Source organism: Chrysoperla carnea, chromosome 1, assembly GCF_905475395.1.
Source record: "Chrysoperla carnea chromosome 1, inChrCarn1.1, whole genome shotgun sequence".
In the NCBI taxonomy this organism is placed as follows: Eukaryota; Metazoa; Arthropoda; class Insecta; order Neuroptera; family Chrysopidae; genus Chrysoperla; species Chrysoperla carnea.
Window position 1 is genome coordinate 3,330,660 of NC_058337.1, and position 19,882 is coordinate 3,350,541.

At 29.4% G+C, this 19,882-nt stretch overlaps 1 protein-coding gene across 1 annotated transcript; it reads left to right on the forward strand.

Annotated features, from left to right (window-relative positions):
• The first annotated feature begins 1,131 nt into the window (after positions 1 to 1,131).
• LOC123290442 (homeobox protein slou-like) lies at positions 1,132 to 18,701 on the forward strand. Its single transcript, XM_044870617.1, has 2 exons — positions 1,132 to 1,834; positions 18,108 to 18,701. Exons 1-2 carry the CDS (start codon positions 1,132 to 1,134, stop codon positions 18,689 to 18,691), a joined length of 1,287 nt encoding a protein of 428 aa, XP_044726552.1. The 3' UTR covers positions 18,692 to 18,701.
• Positions 18,702 to 19,882: the final 1,181 nt, after the last annotated feature.

Consider the following 19,882-nt stretch of genomic DNA (forward strand, 5'->3'; position numbering starts at 1 on the left):
CCACTTTCTCTGTTACTGCCCGGCGCTCATGCAGCAGCGAAGGAAATGGTTTGGTCCGGCCATAGTCGAACCAGAAGAAATTAGGAAACTCAGCGCTAGGCAGATCCTGGATTTCAGTACATCAATTGGTTATAATAGCCACTGAAAAGCGTAGCGGGGAATAGAGTACAAGGGTCTATTTGGCTAGGTTCTCTGAACCATTGCTTCGAGAGCCGATGCTCGAGCATGGCCCGCTAACCTCCATACCCATACCCCATACCCATACATCCTTAAGTATTTTTTCTTCGCTTCCAGATTTTTTTTATTTTTGTAAAGTGGATATTTTAAAAAACAATTTACCATAGTAAAAAAAATTTTCAGGATGAATTCGGGAAAATGACATTTTTAAGAATATTCTTAAAATAAAATTACAATCACAAACCGATTAAATTTCAATTAGTTTTAATCTTTGTCCAGAAAGTGTAATGTGACCATAGTATTTTTTTGAAAATCTATTTAGAAAAACTAGAATAATGTAAATTCGTAATTCGAACTCACACAAAACTCATCATATAATAATCATACATCCACCATAATATATATTCACACAAATGAAAATTCCCTGTTATTCCCAAACAAGTTATTATATAATATTATGAATATCACAAATTATTATATATTAAATACAAAAGCAAACTAACTGTACAACACATCATCTATCCAGTGGGAGACAGAGAAAGACAGATCCCATATACATACACATACACACCACACAGAGATATACCTACAGGACTCACTGACTCACTACTATACACTAAAAAGTATATCTAACAGAGAACCACGCCTTCAAAATTATTAAATTAAGATTTAAACCAATCGTAAATCGAGACTATAGAAATATTAAACCAATCAAAATACAAAATACCCTACCACCAAAATATTCTAGATGAGATACAGTGGATGCTGTGTGTGTGTCAAACAACACACCAAGTCGCCATATTGTAGGGTAGAAGGGGGAGAAATATCATTACGAAGAGAAATTATTAACCTCGTGCTTTAGTTAGTTACAAATATTTGAAACAACAACGATTCAAGGAAAAATTTAACAGGGATAATTAGTTTTTGGCATGATTTAGTTGAGAGAAAATCATGATGACAATGATGATACAACGTTTAATGGAATCCTCCCGTGGGACACAAGATCAAAAATATTTACGTCCTGTCGGAAGAACTCCAGATGAAACGATTATTGATAATAATAATTTAAAAAAAGATACCGATTATGATAATGAAATATTCGCAAGCAAGCAACAACGGATCGCTGATGATTCCAGGGATATTGAAATGTGTGATGATACATCGGATCGTAATAGTGTGATAAGTGAGGAATTAAATGTTGATGGTGAAACTGAGGATATTTTTACGCCGGTTGATTTAACTCGACATTCGGCAACGACATCATCGACATTTCAACATTTAGTGGGACAAAAAATATGCAGTGATAATAATGGAAGAGATAGTGTTTGTAGTGGGTTAAGTCATGGTGGTTCGTTAAGTCCATCATCGCCGCGATCGACAACGCCGTCGAATGGTGTGAATAATCTTGGTGGTGTTCCTGGTGGTGTTATTAACAATGTTGTAGTGAATTCGCATACACAACGTCGTTTAGCGTTTTCGGTGGAGAATATTTTAGATCCGAATAAATTTACGGGTAAATCGTTAATTGGTTGTTCAAATAATAGTAGTAATAATAGTAATTTAAGTATTGACAATAATCAATCGAGTTTGAATTGTTGTTGGCGGCCACAATTAGATATACAATCGAATAATGGTGATCGGGATGATAGTGAATCTGGTAAGTTGAAAAAATTTAAAAAAAAAAAAAAACTTTTTATAAACAATCTTTAATTATAAAGTTCACGAATTAAAAGTAGAAAATAAGTTTTTCTTCTACACGACTCTTGTGTTTAATTTCAAGGCTAAAGACTTATATAAAAATATCTTTACCTTGAATTAACAACTATTTATGCTAAAAAAATTACTCTAAATTTTTAAAAACAAACTTTATGTATAAAGTTCACGAATTCAAAGTAGGAAATAAGTTTTTCTTCTGAGTCAGCCTTGTGTTAAAAGGTATAAGTTGAAAGCTGGCAACGTTTTTAAACATTTGTAAAAGATAAACAAACTTTATTTATACAGTTCAGGGATTCAAAGTAGAAAATAAGTGTTTCTTCTGCTTTTACATCAAAGGCGGCAACTTTATAAAGCATTTTCCTTAACTTTAAACATCTCTACTCCAATCTTGAATTGAAAATCATGTAAAAGAAACAGTTTATTTTCTACTTTTTAGTTTATTAAAAGTAATTAACTTTAAAATAAAGAAAAAGTCATGAGATAAATTAATTCATGAAGCGTTTAACAGTCAAAAAAAATTCTTGGTTAAGCAAAGCTGAGCGTGCCTCAATCTTTGCAGGAAGATTATAGATTTTTCAAGGACAAACTTGCTTTTTGGTTCATATTGTGTTTGATTTTTTGATGAAATGTTGAAAATAAGTTTTTATTCTGAGTCACCCTCACGTCAAATGGTATAATTTCAAGGCAGATGAGAAAAATTGAAAATTTTATTTTATAAAACATGTTCCATTAAGCATCGAGTTTTTCGAGAATCTAGAATCTCTTGCAAAAATATGGATGTAAAAATAAGCAAAAATGTAGCTTCAAATTTTTTAAAACACATGAATTTTTATCAATAGTAAGTCCCTATCCAATGAATATATTTTATTATCAATTTTGAATATCACAAGAACTATCGAATTTGATATCGACTGCGACGATCGGATATACCGAAAATGTTTTGGTTGGATTTATCAAGTTGACCGACGCTCGTTAAATATAATTCATATGTTAATCTCCAAATCTTTATTCTAATTGCGTCGCGACGGTAGACATCGTAATGAGTATTTAATATTGTCGAGCCTGTAATTAAACAATTAGCATAAATATCGTTTTTAAAATCGATTTGAAAGTTTTCTTGAAATTTTGAAATTGAAATCTTCACATCATTTTTTTTTTTAAGTGAAATATTTTCTCAATTAAAGTGGAAATTGAAAATTCTCTTTCGGTTCATTAGTTAAATAGTTATATAAATAGTTCACACTGCCGCTGCCTGGATTCGAACCCACAACCTAAGTCTAAATGGACAAACAATCCAAGGCAAACGCCTTAGACCGCTCGGCCATTTAGGCTCTATAAATTTATATGTGATTGTATCACATTTTTATCTCAAAATGCAAAAATCACAGAGATACTCCATAGAAATGTGATATGTTAATCTTTAATGCGCCACTTTAGAAAGAGAGTTAATAAAATTGAAAGAAAAAGTAGGTATCGGTTAATAAAAAAGGCGTTTTATTGACGCACCCTTATAAAATATTTTTATACGAAGTTCGTAATCTTTTTTAAATACCCGCTTGATTTATTGAAAGTAATTCAACAGTAATTTTTTTTACTTATAAATCTTCAAAATTTTAAAATAAAAGATTTGAATGCAAATTAATTTCTCTGTTTAAAAGATAAAATAATTTTCAATAACCACTCGTTTAAGGAAACTACGAGGGCTTCCGAATGAGAAAATGGACAGTTAAATGAGCCCATTTTTGGAAAAAGGAACCTAAATATGCTTCCATAAAAAAAAACCCTCATGAGAGTCTAATTTAGGGAAAGATTGGAGTCCTAGTTCCAACATTTCTAATCAACAATATTGAATTATTATTTTGGTTTGAGTTCTTTATCTCCAAAATCAAAATTCTTAGTAAAAAGGAATAGAAAATTTCTTTATCCACATAAAATCTGGATTTTTTCAAATACGTTTGATGTATAAAAATTAATAAATAGGCAACTTGAATTACGTATATGTTATAAATGTATAATAGTTTTCGATTATTTGATAAACACTGGACATTTACGTCATACAAGTTGCCTATTTACCAATTTTTTAAGTGAATTTTAACACTGATCGTTTCTTTGAACTAAAAATTTATTGGTAATTCACAAATACAAATGACATTTGCCACCTACAAAACACATTTCATGAGGTTTTTTGCAAAATGCCAGCGATTTCTTTCATTTTCCTGTATTAGCCGATTTTTTTAATATCTTTTACTATACCTACTCCTAAATAAAAACTTGTAAAAAACTGTAGATTCAGCGAAAAAACGATTGTGCATTTTATTGAACTAAATTTCACTAAAAAATTTCGTAAATCTTTCCTCATAAAACTATTTTTAAAACATGATCCTGAAAATGTCCTGCATTTTTGCACTATTATCCGATTTACTACATAAAGAAATTCAACCTACATTTTTTGTCCTGTTTTATATCTAAGGTATGTAATAATATGACCGAACCATTTTCTTTTTATTATTTTGTGTGCTCTTGTGACACAAATTTAAGAAAAAATACTTCAAGTATGAAATTAATACACACTTATAACATTTAACTTACAAGTAATTCTGGTTAACTAACCATTCACAAGATAAGTACGAGTAGAAGTGAATCGAGAAGTTCAATTTAGTTCATTTTATACACTTTTAACATCCAATTTATTGAAGAATTGAAATGACATTTTAGATCAGTTTATAGTTAAATTATTTAAAAAGTTATTAAAATTGCAACTGCAATTTTATTCAGTTTCTTTTTTTTTTTAAAGGCAATTTATAATTCGATTTTATAGATTAAAATATTTATTGGAAGTTTAACCTGACTCAAAAGTTCTTCATTTTTAATTCGGGATATCTTTACCTGATTTACTTTATCAAATGATAGGGTTTTATCAAATGGTAGGATTGATTTATCTTTACGTTCCCGAGCAAAAAATTTATATACAATAAATTACTATTTTGATTGATTTCTATATGTAACTGACACTAATTTGATCTAAAATGAGCTTTATTTTGCGTCATACTATGAATAGTATTCTGTTAACGATTTTAGTTTTAGTAAAGTTTTATGGTTGCTTCTACATTATTCGATACTAGATGACCCGATGAAAATCGTTTCACTTACAATTTATTTAATTTTAACTCTTGATCAACGATTATTAATCTTAATTGACTTGCAGTTTCAATTCATTAATAGCTATACTATGCTTAGCCCGCCTGGTTAGTTCCTTAAGCACACCCATAAGCCCAACCCTTGCTTGGACTGCCCTCTAAACACAAATTTTACTAATATCTCTTGGACAGGCCTTCTGCCTAACGTTTTTCGGTAGGGAAATTCGTTGAACTCGCATATAGGTCTAATAAATATCTGAATAATATAAATAATACCTCACTGTTCTTGTATAATATCATTTGTTCACAATTCTAGATAAATATGGTGGGAGCGCAAGTAAATGAATAGGTATATAATATGGTAATATAATGATTATTTATGTTTCAACCATTTGCCTTAAATATTTTGCCTCAAATGTTCCGCTAAAAAAGATAATTAGCGAAAGGGTTCCATCCGTTCTCTAGTAACAGCGTGGCCGGGAGAAAAAGAGGTTCATTTATATATATTTAGATAGTATCAATTGAAAAAAAAAAAAAAAAAAAACATCCATTTTGAAAAGTTAAGATGGAATAAAAACCCTGAAATTTAATTCTAAAACTGCATTATATTTTAATTACAGTCGAGCCTAAACGATTTTGTTTTTGATTATTCGAACAATATCTAACGCCATGTTTGCAACGGAAAAACTGTCTGGTAATTAATAATCGATACTGCTAAAACGACATAAAACATAATTTTAAAGATATTGTATTAAAATCAGTTTAAAATCAACAATTTTCGTGACGTTTTTGAACTAGCTTTCTCTAAACAGGTTTGTGATAGAGTTTTTAAATAATTTGTTTCCTTTATAACCACGTATGAAAGCGTCAATGAAGAAGAACATAAAATCTCCAAAATCTCATCGTTCAATTTGTGTATCCTTCTTAGGCATGTTCTTATTTTAACGGAACATTACCATCCTCATTTTCAAAACCTCTCTTTGCACACTAATGATATAAACTATATCATATTAGCCACCTTACACAAACATATCACAAAACAAATCTCGCAATAAGTTTTAATTGAATATAAAACAATAAATAAAATCAAAAACCATTAGAGATTTATTAAACTAAAGTTGTATTGTACACATAAAGAGGAATTAGTCAACATCATCACAGAGAGCTGGGTAGAATGAGTGTACCTACAGATTAAAATACAGGCATGAAATCCGCCATGGTATACAATATAAATGTGGTGGCTCTCTAGTTAGAGACTCTCATCTCATTCGTTATGAGAGTTAATGTTGTTGTTGTTGTTGTTGTTGTTATTTTGTTATTATTGTTGTTAGAGCGTTGACGCGTCACACCGCAGTCTATTGTTTTAGTGGTATACCTACCTCTACCTCTAACACACAGAGACAAATGAATGTGTGTGGTTTTGTGTAATGGCGTCACTAGCTATATAGCTACCCTGGTAGTATCATCAATTCAACTCTCTTGTTGGTTGTGATGTGAATATAGCTTCACCTTGTCCACTTCACATATATATTCTAACTTTGTGTGCGAGTAAGTGAAAATCATACCATCATGTACACGATAATGTTTGATTACAGCATGTACGAAATTCTTAGGCTGAATTCGGAGAGGAGATATCATGAAAGCCAGGGAAAAGATTGGCAAAACGTTTAAATTTAATCTTATATATTATATCTCTAGCCTATTTTTTGCTGGCTACGCGATTTAAAAGTTTATCCTGCTAACTAATGATGAAAAATAGACTCACGGGCTAAAAATGTACCGCTTAGGCTAAAAAAGGTTAGAGAAATAATAATAGGTTTTAATTATGTTCTTTATATAATTTGTGTTTCATATCAGTAATCAAATTGCCTATAAATAAAAAGAAAATAAATTATCACTTAAATATTATTTCTCTAGCCTTTAATTGAAGGACCTGCTCAGTGAAAAGTTGATACTCTTCATTGAGCAGTATCAACTGGTAAGATAATTTTTATCTATAGTAGATAAAAGTAAGAATAGATATTTTCAATTTTGATGATAAATTTATATTATTACTTGACGATATAAGACGAAAAGTAAGAATAAAATTTTTCGATATCTGGCTTAATTTTCAAAATATCGAAAATTGAAAATTTTGTTTAATTATTTAGCTTTCGATATTTCGAAAACCAAGACACATATCGAAAAATTTTATTCTTATTTTTCGTCTACATTCATGAAGTTATAACAAAATTCATCATCAAAGTTGAAAATAAGATAAAAATAATTTCAACCCTTCTACCCTGCTCTTACATCCCTTATATGGACGGTGACACTTAGTTTTTTTCTTTTCTAATTCATTGCTAATATGTTTACTTTCTATTAAAAAGTTCTTTTTTAATTTGTTTTCATTCATTCCAAATGAAAATTATCAAAAACTTCCAGAATATGTCGTTTTTTGAGATTCCTCCATAAGAGCCAATGTATTTTATATCGATTTTTAATGACTTTTTTCTTAAAAATTTGCACGGTTACCTAAGTTGAAATTTTAATCACATATTCTTTGAGTAAAAGATTACCTACAAACAAATTTTGAGCCTTTAAATCAAACATTGTTGTCATGCTCATACATCTTTAAGATTATTTTTATTTATAGTAGTTCGATATTAAGCAAAGCTTGGAACGTTTCTTGCGTCAAACATATGTTTAAAGCTGACCCTGTAGGTAGGTACTTTAAACGCGTGATTGACATTATTAGAAATATGGAAAAATATTTCTATGAACTTTACTCGTATTTCAATTTTCTATTCATAGAATAATTGTCTATTAGGTTTTATTTATAAAAACATTTCACAATTCAAATTGGATGTACCTGAAAGATCAATAAAATAAAGATTCTATAGAAAAAGCATTTATCAAAGAATTGGCATTGGTGCTTCAAAGAGCATTTTTTTACGTACACAACTTTCTAGAAAGTAAATTCAATTGTCATTTTCTCATATTTTCGAAATAGAAAAATCGATTTTAAAATCTGTTTTAACCAGGTATATCTACTTGAAGTAGTAAAGTTCCTTCCCTATTCGGAATGACTGGTAGACAGGCAAAACCGAAACTACAGCCAATTAATAAACTTATTGTATCCTAGTTCCTTGTTTTCGCTTTTACCATAATGCTTCGGAGGACGAATTGAACCAAGGATAGGAGTAGCAAAAGGATTCAAATAACGATCTCACTATTTTCATGAGTTTAAGAAATATTTGCCAATCGAAAATACATAATTCAAGATCATGAGGCTACAGATCTATTGCAGAATTTTGGCTTATGATCATGTGAGAAGTGTCTGTAATTTCGTTTAATATAGAAATGCATCTTGTTTCCACTTCCGAGGGAAACGCGATGGGTTGGTAATTTTAATTTTCTGAGCAATTATGCTAAATATAACCTTATATTATCTTTATCTAAATAAAAAGAACCAACTATTTGAGCAACGTTTCGAAATATTTTACTGCTTTTCAAGCTTTTATAAATTAAATTATTAACATTGCCATGGCACTCGTACATCCTTAAGTGGCAACATCGAGCCTAAATGGCTGAGCGGTCTAAGGCGTTTGTCATTGACTGTTTGTCTATTTTGACTTAGGTTGCGGGTTCGAATCCAGGTAGCGGCAGTGTGAACAATTACGATTAATGAGGGCGGTAGAATTGATGACATTGTCGTCGCTTGGGTAAGAACGAAGTAACCAACTCCACCCACATCAAAATGTAACTGTAACTAAATAATTATAGATTAACAAATAATGATGTGGGTGGCCTCTGTTATAGGCGTATATGTCAGAGAAACGGAGGTTAAACCCCATTATTATTATTATTAAGTGGCAACATTTTTACTTTGAGGGGGGGGTGAGGATGTTATTTATCTACTAGGAATGATCGAATTAAAATATATATATTAATTAAACCCATCTGTACAAGATCGTTAGTACTTTATATATTTTAAAAGCCTATTAAAGTGGTATAAATTACAACAAATACATTGATAAATAATTTTACTACCCTTTAAATTTGTTTGATATACCAAAATATATCCCTTTTTCAGTTGTGTGTGTACACAGACAACAACATGCTTTAAAGTACTAGATACTAGTTAGGGACTCTTTCTACTGGAACAGATTTATATATTCATGTAACTGTAGCAACTGTAGATATTTACAGGGTGTTTAAACACAGTTTTAACATCTTTAATCGCTCATAATTCTCGTAAACATATGAAGAAAGTATATTATTATAATTTGTCTTCTGATAGTTAATGCCTATGACGTTTAAATTTGTTTACAAAAATTTAGTCCATTTGTATACAATAAATAAATAAGTTAATATTGAAAAACACAAAAATAAAAACAACAAGTGAAAACAAACAATTGATTGAATTAATTATTGAAATACCATAAATAGACAGTGTTGATTACTCTGTCACATTACACATACATACATGTCACACATATATATTTCCATATAATATATACTATACAATTTGCGCATATTTTGCGCTGTCACGGGAAAATAGTGATGTTTACGAAAAAATATTTCAAACAAAAGTTGTTTATTTTTTTATAAAGAACATTTTTTTCATTTAAACTTTTGTTCTATCTCTAACGGCTTACAAGAGGAGTCCTATGGACCCAAGAAACAATTGACCTATGTTGCTCATTTACGAACTCGACCTCACTTTTTACGTCCTCAGCACTCTATAGTGATTTCAGCTTGATATCACTGTAGCTGCAGTGATTTCAGCTTGATATCTCTTTTCGTTTTTGAGTTATCGTGTCGAAATACGGGCAAACAGACGACGGACAGACAGACAGACAGATAGACAACCGGAAATGTTGCTTTAGCATCAATATTTTTAAGCGTTACAAACTTGGGACTAAACTTAGTATACCTTGGTATATTTCATATACACGGTATAAAAATAAATTCGTAGCAATAGCATTTTAGAATCAGCTTTTGTACATATTCTGAAGAAAATACGAAATTTTTTCTCCATTTCTTCTCTATTATTTATATTTCCGAGTTTTTCTTTTCCAAAATTTAATAATTATTCCTCTGGAAAAAACAGAGCTTGTTCGTAAAAATCTTTTTTGTTTGAATAGAAAAGTATTAACAGAAGATTGTACGATTAAAACTAAAACTCAGTTTATTTCCTAATTTGTCACGTTTCGAATTTATTTAATTCTTCATCAGGCTCTCAAAGAATGACAAATTCACAATTTTCAAGAGGCGTTGCAAAGTTTCTAGAGACACCCGGTACATACATATACATTACATAATAAATACAAAAATACTCGACATTGATATGTCATCTGAAAATACCTACCATCGAACTATATTTCCCGTTGTATTTTTTTTTCAGTACTAGTAAAACCCATGTTTGTTGCTATGTGAAAAAAATATTGTTTACAAGTTCGATAATAGTCGCTCAATTTTTTTATATTCCAGCATTTTATTTTTCCTCGAATTTTCGACTATTCTGCATCTGGTGTTCATATATCAAACAAAACAAATTGGCGTAAACAATTTTGGTATACTAGTTAATAAATTCACTTTAAAATAATCGTTTTACAAATCGAAGCGTGTAGAAAATAAGCTACTAAAGTTATGTTCTAGCCTAAAAGATCTCATGATACAATTGCAAGTGGCAAAGAAGGTGAAATTAGAACCTGATTTAGGTATTTTAGAAGTGTTATGCCAAACATCTGAATTTTTAAGGAAACATGGCGTATGAAAGGTCTTTGAATCACCAAGTACTGTTAGGATCCACGAAACTGTAGATCACTGCCTTACCCTATCATTGAGATCAGTACTGATATCCTAATTAGCCGTTAAAAACCGAGCAAAAGACATTTCTTCCCGACTCCGATAAGTTTCCTTCAAGTAATTTCGAAATATTAAATGTTTAAAAAATTTTCCTTTATCCGAGCGTCTGAAAAACCTTTAATAAGTTAGGAATTTAAGTAATCGATTTAAACGATCGATTTTCGAATCAACAACCGATTTAATTGAAAAAGAGCCGAAAATTTGATTGTACTGATAAGTAGAAATTAGAAAATAATGATTTCTACGAATCATTCATACAAGACTGTTTATTAAAGCTGGGCGTGATCAAATTAAAGTATCAATGATGATTTAGAGCGCCTCAAGCTTTTACTCTTAGTCATGTATTAGTGACCCATTAGAAAAATTATTTTGTACTTTTTAGCACAAAAAAAGTTAAAAAATTTTTTTAGTTTTTAATTTTTCAAACTTAGTAAACGTATGTATATCAAATAAAGCGGAAGCGATGGGAAAATCCGGTAATCATCAAGAATATTGCATATTATCACGAGAATCAAGTGTGTTTGCCAAATTCATTAGCGGATTTAAGGAATGGAGCAGATTGAAGAGGTGGCAAGGGGGCTCAAATTCTGTAAGGAAAACTAAAAGACTCTCTGAACTATGGTATCAGGGCCTCTTGAGAAACTTTGTCTACTGGGACCTCTTTCTTAAATCCGCCAATGTCCAAATTTTAGTTCGATAGCTTCGGTGGAAGTGAGTGACATATTAATTGCAAAATTCTAAAAGCTTTCTTGAAAAAAGTTCGAATACATCGAAATGTGAAAATGAATCTCATGTTAGAATAATATTTATAAAATGTTAATAATTGGTTAAATCCCATGACTGACTAAATCACGAACACACACAAAAAACCAGATGAGAGAGATGAAACAAAACACACTTTAAAAAGCCACATATATAACTGAAAAAACATTATGATTATATTATTAAATTATTTAAGGCCTAAAGAAAGTTTAACAACATTTAGAAACACACACACAAACACACATCGAAGTAGAAGTTTCTATGTGAAAATGATCCCTGGAGCAATTACACTAAGACTGTTAATTACAATGTTTCTCTTACTTACATTACTTGTACCAGAAACAATTGTGTAAGTTATTTTAAACAATCTTTTGAGATTTAACTCGTTATATTTAACTCTTTCATTCCTTATGTATTTCTTGTACATGAATGAATTGTGCGAGGGGTATTCATCGGTACAACGGGGAGAGAAAAAATTACCTTAAACTTCCACGTTACAAAGTAAGTAAAAAAAGGAGAAACATTCTTTACAAAATTATATTATAAAGTTAAAAGTTTATTCTTTTCAAAGAAAAGCAAAATATATTATAAATTGTTGTATTTCGTTTATTCTTTGGAAGTTTTCTATGAATCGTTCTTCAGTTAATTTTTTGTCATTTAATAAATCACAGGAGTATTAAGTCTCAAGAATAATATAGAACACTTTAAACACTTACTTTGAAATTATACTTTTTAAAAAAATTCAGTCACGATTTGTACTTATAAGCATAAATAACTTTTATTTTTGAATATTTAGAAAATAAAACCACATTGGCATGCAGCCTTCAGCCTATCTGCATTCTGATAAAATATACTTATTTCAATAAAATTTTTGTCTGTATTTAAACTAGAAAATGATTTGAGGTATATTACAATCTAGATACTACCAGTTACAAGTGAAATTCATAAAATTTAAAAAACTCCCGAGAAATTTTTTCGGGTACGGAACTAAACTAGCGCGTGATCACTCATATCTAAGAACACTCTCCAATTTCAAACGAAAAAAAATAAATAAAAATTGGTTCATCCATTTAGGCTCTACCATGCCACAGACAGACAGACAGACATACACTGTAAAAAATGGGAACCTGGAACAAATTTATAACACTCTCTTTTTTAGTTCGGGGGTAAAAGATTGGGTATAATGACATACTTGGAATTAAAAATTTTAGTCTTTTTAAACGATAGTCGTTCTAAGCGCTGTATATATTTTTATATTAAAGTGATATAATATGCTTATGCAAACATGTTGGTCGTTAATGCTGACTTATTTCAATAACAATTGGTCGTTGTAACCGATATATGAGTTAATATGGTTCAAAATAAAGTGGATAACACTCAAAATAAAGTTTATAAGGTTCAAAATAGTATTATGATGGTGTTTTGTCTATATATCGGCTTAATACTTCAAGGACTATTGGTCACTAAAACAGGATATGTTTTTATAACCGATGATGTTGTTATAAGTCGATAAATTCATATATGGGTTTATTATATACGAATTCAATCGGAACGTTTAGCTTTCGTCAATATAACCAGTTCATCTTTATAAGAGATGTCGTTATAACCGATTTTGACTTTATATATCACTCGATTATAAACTTTTTTTTGACTGTTTACTTTATTTTGCTCATTCTAATCTTGACTAAGGATCTTCAAGAACAAATTAAGCGTAACTTATAATTTTTACCTAAATAAAAAAAAATATTCCAAGTCATACTTTCAATTATATTTAATATATTTTATAATTCAACATAAAAAGATGCTACCTTTAGCTACCTTTAGCTACATCACAGCTATTAAATACAATAACAGAGTGACCACTGCTATTTTACTAAATACTATAATGATGACTTCTGGTTCTCTGGTAATTTCGATTGACAACCATGAAATTAGTTATATATAAAAATAAATATTGATCTTTTAAAAATAAATAAATACATTGATCATCTTATTTAATAAATGTATTGATCGATCGATCAATAAAAAGCAGGTGTATATGGTTTTTAATTGACTATAAATTGGCCTTCACACAGGTGTTAATAAAATATTGATTAAAAGGTTCCACAAATTAATAATGTAAATATATTATTGGAAATTTTTATGAATGAAATTGATTGAAAAAAAGAGGATTTCGTGGAATATCCTGTTTGTAAATACATACGGTAATAGTCAGATGCAAAACTTGTTTTTTCAATTGATAAAAAAATCGATATTTTTGAAGCTATAAATAAATAACATTTACTATTAAAACAATTTGAATAATCGACTTAAATGTTCGCGCAGCTTATTGAAAATAGCAAAAACCTGTTCCCAAATGTCCAAAACCTATCCAAAAAAAGTTATTTTATTTTGTTATAAATTTTTACCCAAAAAATTTATTTAACAGCAACAATCTCGAAAAAAATTTGTTTGTTTTTTGCGTCATGTAACTAAAGAAAAATAATCACTCTTACGCACAAAGTAATAAAATTAAAAGAAAACAAACATAATGTAACACATACATAATATAATTTGGGCTGTAACATATAAATTTAAAATATATACAATACATATTTTCAGAAATTGTGAGAGTTTCTTTCATCGCGAGAGTAAAGATGTCGGGAAAAAAAATATTAACTTCAGAAATTTTCGGACCTGTCGTGTACTTTCGTTGGTATAATATAAGTCTTACTCGGTAAATTAAAAAAACTTGTGATAGAAATTAGATAAAATGAATTTCATTATTAAGATCCTTCTCTATTTATCAAAATATTTTTATTTAGCTATTTAGACGTTATTTATAAAATTATGTAGAGGTTATGATTTGCTTATAGAAATTAAAGAATATAGAGCGAAATATTTGAAGACTGTGCAGAACGCGTGAGCAAATCTCTCATCATGCTATTAAATATTACCGAAGGGTTGGTGTGTTTGCTCATGGGTTAATAAATAAGAGCCATTTTCGTAGCCATTAGCAGTGTAATATTTTTTTAAGACTTAATAATCATAAGAACGAAATTGTTTTATATAAAATGTCGTAGAATGACAAAAATAAAAAAGGATGTAATACAATGTCAGGACTATAACTTTGTTATAAATAAGGTAAAGTAAGTAATATTAAATAACTTAACAATCCTTTAACGATTACGATTAGTAATAAACGAGTTGAGTTGTAAAGATTATTCAAGCGATATTTATTTTATTAAACGATGTAAAATTGTAAGTAAATTAAATGTGTACATCTTATAATAATACTTTTGTTAATTCTACTTGAATCAGTGTTTAGTTGTTTTTATTTAATTTTATTTTTGTTTTTAAAAACTGTTTTCAAATAAATTAAAAACAATTTACGTTATAATTAAAATGACATATAACTTATTTCATTTTTTTTAATTTTCTCAAAGGTGGTTCGTAGAATTGTTTGATAGAATTTCTTGGATTACTTTAATGTTAATGTAATGATCATTTTAATGTCTTTATTATATTATCTTTAACTATCAGAGAAATAGAATTATGGTGGGAACAAAGGCAAGTTTCATTGGTTTGAACTGAATATTTTATTAAACGCAAAATGACAAAGATTTCTTTGAAACTACCACGAAAATTTATACATTTTTATGCATAGTTCTTAATTTTGGTATAATTTTAAAGCTTAAAACTTGAGGAATATTGATAAAAGTTTTTTTAATGTAAATGGTAAAACATTTTTAAAAGCGTTTATTGACTAAAAAACCAACATTTGATTACGACTTCTTCATATACCACCATGTAAAAAGCTGTTTTTATTAATTAATTTATCGTAAACCGTACAGAGAATCGATTTGAAATTTTTGCAGAAAATGTATTAAATACTCATTAATTGACACACAAAATTTCAGTTTTTTTTTCGTTTTGATATCGAAACATCTTAATCGTAAACGATACACATCGTAAAAGGCTAATATGAGGCGAATAAAAAGTTTATTTCGATGTTAATACGGGTCTCTAGTATTGAAATAATCTTTTAATACGTTAGTGATATTAGAATATTTCGTTTTCGATTTATAATCTGAATAAAAATATTAAGGGATGCGAACAAGAAAAAGTACTCAATTTTTTTATTTTCGCATCAAACAGCTCGCATCAAATATTAAAAATAACAAAATAACAAAAATTACCAGCCACATAAATTATTAAAATAGGTTAAGTATACAACCCTGTTCAATAAAAAAGAACCATAAGGAATAAAAAATGAAACGATTTTTATGATATATATGTTTCATTTTATCTTTCGATCAGTTTATTATACGAAAAAGACTCTTTCAATCAATCTAGATTCCGAGATGTGAAGATATATTTTGTGCCAGACTTAATAAAAAACGAATTACTTATTTGTTTTTCTACGTCTATCCCAATTTTTTCAGTACAAAGAAAAATAACTCAATTTCTATAAATTAATTTGCCCTAAACAATGCAAAAATCGAGAAAATAAAAACAGTTACACCTTGGTCAAAATAGTTTAGACATCAATATTATTAAAACAGAAAAATATTTTCTGGGCCCATAACCTGTTGTAATCTATGTCAATTATTCAGAACTAGAGTATCCACACACAAAAACAAAAAAACATTCACCATCAAAAATAAAATATTTTTAAAGATATTAATAAAATGAAATAGATATATAAATATAAGATATCGTATAATTGGATCTTTGTTTAATAAATATCTTTTCGAATATCTACAACTCTATTCGAATTGTATAATAAATGTTATGGGGGAAAAAGTATCTCCGTTTATTGGCTTTTATTTATTTATTGAAGGGAAAAAAATGTGGAATAAAAAAATACAAACGTTTTTTCTTCTTGTATTCAAGAGAGATTTCATTTAATAATGTAAAAAGCTTTGATTTCTTCTCGTTTACTGTTTTTATTTGAACGAAAAATATAATTTTTATATTTTCTCATATCGGTATAAGAACACAACCGAGTACCGAACACACACACAACCGATATTTGACTTGTGTGTGGTTAGTTATATAAGAATTATTTTTTATATTATTAAAATATGTTTTGATTTCTGTATAAATAATATGCTGTTTGAATTACTTGGTAAATAAATAAGTTTAATTTTAAATTATATGCAATTTTCCTTCAATTATAATTCTTTCTGGATGTTTGCAAGTAGTGTCACCATCTGTAAACATCAATTTCTTTTCATTTATGAAATGATGTCAAATTTAATCACTAACCATCAAATAGAAAAATCATGATTGAAAATGAATTCTTCAAGTTGGTTTAACTCGTTTTAACTCTGTTGCATAGCTTGAGAAGGTTTACGATTAAACCGACCATCTTAGTAGACAATAAAGGGGTGACCCTCGAAATCCATCGAAATAAGCTGAATATTTGCACAAAAATTTATTTTTATAGAGAAAATGTTGTCTCAAAAGTCACATATGGTCTTGTGTTAGCGTTCTTGGATATTCAAGGTTAAAGGTAACATAAATCAGTTTTACTGTTACTGGGTTCGAGAAGGTTTACGAGTAGTCCGACCATATTAGTCAAAAATAAAGAGGTAAACCTCGGAATCTATCAAAATAAGCTTAATATTTGTACAAAACTTTTTTTTCTAGTAAAACTGTTGACTCAAAAGTCATATATGGTCAAGTGTTAGCGTCTTTGCGAATATTCAATGTCAAAGGTAACAGAAATCAGTTTATTGAGAATATATTATCGTTTTCTGTGCCTCCAATCGTATTAACATTTATTATCAAAGTCGAAGAGGATCAAATTCTCTAAAAATTTCGCCTGAAAGCTTTTATACGGCTTTCTTACTTAATTATTCAATATTATAGCTAAGCGCTCCATTTTCTGCGCTTTCTTGTTTAAGAACGGTTCAAGGTATAAAAGACAAAGGTTTCAGAAAAAAATTGGAGAAAATTTTATCTTCAACAACTTTTACAACAAATATGAACTGACTTTGCGACCTTTGACCTTGAATATTTAAGTATGTAAACTTCCATTAGACTCCGGGGTGAAACCTTAAGATGATTTCCTTGAAATTCTTATTACCTCGAATTTCTACGTACGATAAATCTATTTGTAACACTGCAAGATAACCAGTAAATTTACGAAAAATGAATCTAATTCTTGCAATATTCTAAGCCCCTTCTTTGTAAAAAGAGTAGACCCAAATAGCTTTTTTGCTAAGCAAATTATGCAAACATTTTTCTCTTGTCAGATTTCTAATTCTGCTAATCCAATTTTTCCATTTGGACTTCGGTTACCTTATCCGAAAGACTTAAATAAATTTTGTATGACTGTATAGTTATTATCTCCCAGTTTTTCTTCTAAATCGAAAATTATTCATAATTCTATTATTTTGAGTGTCCATTATTTCGATTTCGTTCTTTCTTCTTTCAGAAAATTGAGTCTAATTCGCCTTTTCTTGTTGATTTCAGGTAAAGATTTAATGCAACAATCGGAAGAAGATGGTGAAGATCACGATGATTTAGGAAGTGAAATAAGTGATGATTTATCAAAAGACCCATCAAATCCAAAAAAGAAAAAAACGGGTAGTCAAAACGGTAGTGATTCGAAAAATTCACAATCAGCGGGTAAACCACGACGTGCTCGAACAGCATTCACATACGAACAATTAGTCGCACTAGAAAATAAATTCAAAACAACACGATACTTATCGGTGTGTGAACGATTAAATCTAGCGTTAAGTTTAAGTTTAACAGAGACACAAGTGAAAATATGGTTTCAAAATCGTCGTACTAAATGGAAAAAACAAAATCCGGGTATGGATGTTAATTCACCGACTGTTCCACCACCGAATGTTACATCCGGTTTTCCTGGTTTTCCAACACATCATACACATTCGGCAGCTGGTTTATTATATTCAGCTGCGGCGCATCATGTACCATATGGGGGTGTTTACCCTTTACCGGGGGGTGGTGCTGGTTCAACGGGTAATTATTCACCATATTTTCATCATTTAGCAAATCATGGACATCATTCGTTGGGACATTCCTCTTGAATAAAAGTGTTATGAGATCATGAGAAAAGAACCGAATAGTGCAATTTAAAAAAAAAATTAAAGTGAACTTTTTTTTTCGATTGAATCGAAACTGAAAAATTAGTGAGAAACGCTTAAAAATTTTTCCAGTGATTTGACTAAAATATTTATCAAAAAGTTATTCAACTTGCCCAAAAATTTCAATTTCCAAAAACGGTAAGGGAAAGTTTGATAGCAAAGAAAAGTCAAATCTAGACTGTGGCACCAGCCAAGTATCACTTTAGGGCGAGCTTATACATTTTTGCCTACTATTGAGCAACCCCGCAATCTGGCGATAGTAAAATTCGTACAAAAACAGGCATTGGACCCGCTTTCAGTATTTCTAATTTAGACTACTAGGTAACTTACCCTTTTTGGCAAGAGTGAAAACACTTGCCAATTCGTCATCTCATTTTTTTTCATTTCTGTTTTTCAACGAATTTCTCTGTTGGGCTAGATCCACTCACGGTCAAAACCTCGATTTTCTTTATTACCAAAATTTCCTTAACTAATATACAAAAAGAATCAAAACTTTTTATCTCCAAACAAACTCACGTTTTTACTGCAATAGTCAGCATTTTAATATTATTTGATTTTGTAAAAATTAAATTATCTTTTTCGGGCAGAAACAAATTTGGACCATTGTAAAAAAAATTAAACCACAAAGGATTGATTATGAATAATCACTGTTAACATTACCTATTCATAAAAACCAATAAATTACCATAGTCCAAAAATTAATGCTAGTGAATTTAACACATAAATTTTCCATTTAAAAAACTGCATTAGGGGTTTTTGAATGGGGTGGTTGATTTTGAAATAAAATAAAAACTGAACGGTATAAGATACCAATAAAACTGTTTTTAAATTCAGACTTTGGATTATGTAATTTTATAAAAATTTGCAAACATTCGAGCCAATTATACATTTCTATTTCATGATCTGTTAATTTTTACTGAAGTAAACTTGATTCGCGAAAACATTGAACATTAATTGCGGGTCTGTGGTTTTTGTAGCTTCATAGCGGCAAATTCTCTGTTCAAACAAATTCATTGCTTTACCCAAAAAATTTGTGAAGCTCATTTTTTTTTGTTAAATTGCTTTATTAATAGATAAAATTGCCGCTTTGGTATCGATCATATTTTTTTAAAGAGAACACACGTCAAAAAGGCC